Genomic DNA, 6129 nt, shown 5'->3' with positions numbered 1-6129 from the left:
GAGCCATTTCCTCTCATTAGTCTTTTATTTATATCTCACTCGGGAGAGGAGAGACCTCAGGCCTCTCACTGTGGCTGTCAGACACCCAGAGAACACAAGAAAGCTAAATATAGAAAGCACCAAACCCTGATTTCCGCTCTTGGAGCATGGACTAACTATTTTGGGAAAATGTCTGCTTAGCCTGAAAGTCTGTTTTCATTCTGTGTAGGTGGCCACTCGGGTCTTTCTGACCTTGTTTCTGTCCAGCTGGTGTCGTGCACAATGGGAAGATCACACAGGAATAACACTCATTATCACCTATTGTAACAACTGCAGAAAAACTGAATTACATACGACGGTTCTGACACTTAAAACAGACTAATGATGAAATAACATTGTCACCTATTATTTATTGTTGAGAATTGACTATAGTATAAATAGAGTTGGCTTTGCTCGTGTCAGTTTCTCACGGCTGGAGCTCTTTTTCTTGAAAGATCAAATGTTGCTGCAGGAAAAACCAGGTGCATTAGCATTGTGTAGACTGAAGAACACCGTCATTGAATGCCAAATATAGCACACACAGTGAATTCAATCACAATGCATGCTTACCTCTCTAGTGGTGTTCTCATGATGCACGAATATGACACAGACTGCCTGGATATTCTCTGTAAGCATGAATGCCCCTGAAGGCCACCAGGGCACAGCCTCTGCAGTAATCCCAGTTTGTCATTGTGCAGCAATGTGAGAATCACGGGGGGGGGGGGGGCATGTGGCCAACGGCTGGCTGGCAGGCAGGCAGGCTGGCTCACTGACCATGTGCCTCACCGTGAAAATCTGTCCTGGCAGTTACAGTGTCAGTGTGTTGGAATGTGCTGATGTGGGGGAGAGGAAGGGGAGGGAGGACCGGAGGGTGAGGATGGTGGGCGGCGGGCGTGGGCTGATGGAGCGGATTGCAGTGACACCTCTGTTCCTCTGGTCGGCCCATCTGCTTAGAGAAATACACAAAACAGATATTCTGGTCTACTTTAACCAACTCTCTAACTACATTTGCAGCCGGTAAATTCCCAGTGTCACATCTCATTCATATTCTACAGCCATAAGCAGTTGTGGAAAGTACAAGTCTTTAGGCACTTGCACATTTCCGGTTTATGCTTCTGTATACTTCTACTCCACTGCGTGTTGGATAGAAATATTACACGTTTTGCTCAACACTCTATAGTTTCTCGTTACTTAAGTAAAGGATGGTGAAGGATACGTTCTTCCTTTCTGCAGCAATGACTTACAAACCTTAAGGGGAAATTCCACCATAAAGTGGATTGTATTTCCTCAGTGATGTCCAGTTCAGTTTGGATTAGTGGATTGAGTTAGTGAATAGTATAATACAGCAGTCCCACAATAAATCCTACCTGGATGAAGGTTACAGTTTTCAGTTTTGAATGGCGTTTCTATTATTTACTCTTCCCTCATCGATATAATGGGTTAGATTGATTGGAAAACACTTCTCAGTATGACACAGCTGAATTCAACATCACCATAAACTTCAGACAAAAACTATAAAACATTATAATCTTCATGACGGAGGATTTCCTGTAAGACAGTCGTATTAGACTGTATTAGTTTTAGTCAGGTGTACCAAAGAAAAAGATGACTGAGTGTATATTTCATGGTTGATTTTCCCTTTTATTCTGCAATAGTGTTATCTGCACTTGGTGTTTACCTTTTCCGTCGCTACATGATCAGTTCACTGATTTCTGTTTCCTATTAATCTTTTGCACAGTGAGCAAGTATAATACATTTCTGTATACATTAAACCCCCGGCTTATGTTATGCAATATGTTCCCAGTGTGCACCACATATAACAATTCAAAGTGCACCGTGACTTTTCAGATCATCGAATTCTTCTCTTATTTTAGAAACACCTAGATAATACTTCTCTTGAACTTTGACCTACAATACAACACAGCCCGCAGGCACCAGTGACGATACGTTAAACCTCAACCTTTCTGGGGACTGACTTCACTGCAAGGTAAAAGTAGCTTCACAGCACTTACATCAGCCCTCCCATGCTCTAATCTTAAAATAACCTTTTTCCTTCCATCACAACAATGCCACATTACACGAGTTAGCGTCACACCCCGCAGTCACGAGCCAGACAACCTTTCACACAGTGCCAAGTGGAACCGCAGGACCTGAGGTTATGAGCTGTTTTAAGTGCTTTAAAATACTATATGTCCTTAAAGCTCTCATTATATAGATTAATTAGTGTTGCCTGTGTGTTATATAAAGGTATACATGTTGACCTCAAACATTATATTTATTAAACTTGGTTATATTGATATACTGTTATATAGTTATGACAAGGAAATAAACAGTTTAAGTTCATTTAGTTTGCCTTAAAAGTTAAAAGTTTTATTATTATTATTTAAGTATCACAAATTGAGATGCTAAATCTTTAGCATGCGTACATCTCTACTGCCAACACACACAGTGACCATCCATTCATTCATGCATGTCCATCCATTTCTTTTGCCTTCTTATCTTCGTCTGGGTTTTGAGCTTTGGGTCAACCTAACCTGCATCGACTGTGGGAGGAAACCCACGTAGCAGAAGAACACATAAATGTACCGTGAGAGCAACAGAAAATAATAATGGGGAAACATTAAAATAACTGATGGAATGTTTTGTAATTGTTCCACTACTGATGGTATCTGTAAGGTTTTATAAAGCATTAAATAGAATAAAATCACATGGTCTGTCTCACATGAGAGGTTGAACTGGGTTGTGCAACTCAAGGACAACCTTCGCCTCCTCTCCTCTTGTGATCATGACTATGCACATTCAGAGGGGATTGCCTGATGACATCACCGTCATTCAACTCCGCAGAGATCACCTGCGTGAGACACAGTTGGAAAAGGAGAGGAGCGGGGAGTGTTTACACCGTCTTGCACAACAGATTGCATGACAGTGCCTCATTTCCAAAAATTTCCAAGAAGTTTCAGTCATGTGCTCTGCTGTAAATCACACCATATATTCTGGTCCCAGTGACAGAAGGAGTTAGCAACATAAATAGCAGGAAAACACCTGATGCAACCTTTGCTGTCTGAATAATACACACAGAACTCTTATATTACGAATATTCTTTGTAATGCAATATGTCAAATATAGACATTGCAAGTCCATATTCCTTCTTTAACTGTGCAGCATGTGTGCAATTGTCACATGCTCTTTTCTGGGAAGTCAGCTGGTGAAAATGCAAACTAAACTGTCCAACAAATCACTGAGAATTGGTGAAAAGGGAACCTGTTTGGATGAATGAACATGTTCCTGCTGACTGAGGCAGAAGCCTGTGCAGAGAGAGCGGTGAGGATTATTGTTCTCTTCAGCTCAGAGATGGCGCTGAGGCCACAGAGGCCAACATGACCCCTGTGATCCGCACGTGACTCCTCTTTTACAACTGCTAAAGGTCAGAATTCAGCTGGGCTTTACTAAAATTTCCAGAAATGAAAAAAAAAAGAAAACACATGTAGTTCTGGCTCCAAAAATACTTTTTATTGACAGCAATACATATGTGTATGTTGTATTCAGATTTTGCAAATAGTTAAGGTAAAAAATGAAACATAAATACACTTAAATATCATTAGAAATAACTTAAAATTGTAACAAAAGAACTATTTTACTTGTGGCAAAAAACCAGCTGGCATAGGAAACACTTAATACACAGAATGTCTTCACTGGATGTGTAGCCCTTCCCTTTTTAAATTATGACAATAGCAACACCAACATTAACAATTTAAATCAAATAAGTGAAATTGCAAAAGGTCCAGTGTTACAACAAGTGCTTTGTTTCTGCAGAGAGAGGCCGAGGCCTTGGTCCACTCAACAGCTCCATGTTCTGGTTTCTCCCCACTTTTCTGACTCGTCACAGAGGCTTTACCAAACAAATACATGATATAATCCTTCTGTACAGTGTCCAGCTTCACATTAAAAAGCACACATGCTTTTTTTTTCATTTCCACCTCATGACGATACAAGTGCCTCGCCATCTCATCTCGGTTGCAAATGCTGACAGACGCAACTCCAAACAGTCCTGTCCAAAGTGGAAATTCATCCTCCTGCCTTTTTTTTCTTTTAAATACATCCCATGTAGACAGCAGGGTCTTTTTTTTTCCTCCAAAATTTTCTTTCCCCATCAGCAGTGCTTTGGAATTTGATCTCTGGGTGGTAATATGTCCATCAGGGTTCACACCACTCTTCCTGTGCTGATAAAAGTCCTTTCACAGGTTTTTTACAGCTGAAAGTTCATCGTTCCGGCAAGTTGATGATAGGTACCCACTGGTCCATACAGCGGCTCTCTCTGCAGAATCGGTTCACTTTGCTCAAAGCAGGGTCCTTCCACGATGTAGAATGTGGGCTCTGAAAACATGAATAAAAAGAATAAATGATTTAAATGCTTTTACATGAGTACCTCTGCACTAAGTTATAAATAGTCCCTGTGTGTGCATATACAAGGTATTTCCTTCTGCTGAAATTCTTCAGGAGTCATATGAGGGAGGAGTCATACACATGTTTACCGAATGCACAAGAACAAGTACTGGCAAGTTCTTCCTTGAATAACAATTTCACTCATGTGCACGTGCCTCAACATCTTGTATAAAATCACTATCATCAATCGCTATCAAACATATCAATTGATGAGGAAAGATACTTACAGTGACCAGGACACAGTGAAGGTCCATAGGTTCACCCCCACTCTGTTTCCCACCTCCTCCTCCACCCAGTATTTCTGCCAGGCGCCTGGTGTTGTTGACTCTGAGGATGTTGATGTCATTTTCACAGCAGAAAGCCTGAATGAGGGTAAAGTGGATCTGCAGGGCCACATCTTTCACATCTTCGTCATCGGTAGCCAAGATGCACAAAACCACATTATCAGGGTCACTGAGGAGGGGGAGAGAAAACAAGACAGATATTCTTAGTCTCCTTATATAACAAAGCACAGTGTATTTCCTGTCACACATATGTAAGTAAACTAAACGTGTACATATATGTTAGAGGGTTTTTTTTTTTTACAGTGTTAAAGATCTTTAACAGCTGTCAGTAGGTCAGTAACTTAGTGTTAGCAGATATAACCTTGTACTTACACATTGAGTGATTTGGCAGCCTCGTACACACCGACTGTAATGCAGCCCTGTGGTAACGCAGAGGTGAGGACTTCTTCCAAAGCTTTCGCCACTGAATCCATTCTGCAACACAGAGGTATAGTTCAACGTTAACATCGTTACAACAAAAAAAACTTTCCACCGTCCGTTTGGTTTTTTTTTCTGCTAATGTTAGCTGGACTCCTAGCTAACCACCCAGCTACCGGCACAACTGGCAGATGTGCACAAGTTGTGTGTCGCCACGTAAAAAGGTTCAGTTTCGATCATGTCACGGTTGAAATCGCTTTGACAGCTGTAGGAAAGTGGAAAGACTTATTTAAGACAGCCAGGTCAAGTTTTCTGATACTTTTTTTGTTCAGCTACATCCTGAGTGCAGCGTTAGCTAACCTAGTTATCGGAGAGAGAGACGGACCGTGTCGCGACCACGTCTCAACAGTTAACAGATCAAACACTGAATATTAATATCTACAGTAGCTGTCAGGACGCTGCACGTTAGTAATTACAACAGCAAAAGCTCTGAAATCACCTTAATCTTGCATTAATCTGTTTAATGCATGTAATGTTGCTGCACACTAACAGTAATATGTTGGTAACGATCGGTTTGGCAGGTTGACAGCGTTAACGTTAAACACGCATCGACGTTACATCGGAGTAAATGTATATTTACCTTTCTTGAGAATAATCTCCACTTAGTTCTTCAAATGTCATGTTGTACATAAAATCCAAATCCACCTTAGAGCAGAGAGTACAGTACTGGGGAGTTATCCCGGTATCTTCTCGACTTGACACACTTTTTATCTTTGGTCAACTATGCTGCAACTGAGAGATAAATCTGGCAACTTCACATTAAAACCGTCTGGGACAATACAAGTCAGGCGAACATTTGCATAGCTGTGATCATTGGTCGCATGCTAATTTTCCGGGTGTGCTCTCAAGTAGGATTGGACGGACACGCACCACCAGGCGTGTCTGTCTCCAACCGAGTTACTACCGT

General features: G+C 41.3%; 1 protein-coding gene across 1 annotated transcript; it reads right to left on the bottom strand.

Moving 5' to 3' along the window:
* Nucleotides 1-3506: 3506 nt before the first annotated feature.
* On the bottom strand, nucleotides 3507-5969 carry gadd45aa (growth arrest and DNA-damage-inducible, alpha, a). Its single transcript, XM_056390359.1, has 4 exons — nucleotides 5803-5969; nucleotides 5118-5219; nucleotides 4689-4914; nucleotides 3507-4392 (listed from the first exon to the last, which is right to left on the bottom strand). Exons 1-4 carry the CDS (start codon nucleotides 5850-5852, stop codon nucleotides 4279-4281), a joined length of 492 nt encoding a protein of 163 aa, XP_056246334.1. The 5' UTR covers nucleotides 5853-5969; the 3' UTR covers nucleotides 3507-4278.
* Nucleotides 5970-6129: the final 160 nt, after the last annotated feature.

The sequence above is a fragment of the Seriola aureovittata genome, chromosome 12 (genome assembly GCF_021018895.1).
Source record: "Seriola aureovittata isolate HTS-2021-v1 ecotype China chromosome 12, ASM2101889v1, whole genome shotgun sequence".
NCBI classification, from domain to species: domain Eukaryota; kingdom Metazoa; phylum Chordata; class Actinopteri; order Carangiformes; family Carangidae; genus Seriola; species Seriola aureovittata.
This window is presented reverse-complemented; position numbering and strand designations above follow the sequence as displayed.

What these genes read in the sequence shown, in the direction of transcription:
- gadd45aa (XM_056390359.1), bottom strand. Translation starts at nt 5,852, where the DNA reads ATGTACAACATGACATTTGAAGAACTAAGTGGAGATTATTCTCAAGAA. An exon ending in GGAGATTATTCTCAAGAAAG is followed by an intron (nt 5,220 to 5,802) that starts GTAAATATACAT and finishes TCTGTGTTGCAG; the next exon opens with AATGGATTCAGTGGCGAAAG. An exon ending in GCTGCCAAATCACTCAATGT is followed by an intron (nt 4,915 to 5,117) that starts GTAAGTACAAGG and finishes CCCCCTCCTCAG; the next exon opens with TGACCCTGATAATGTGGTTT.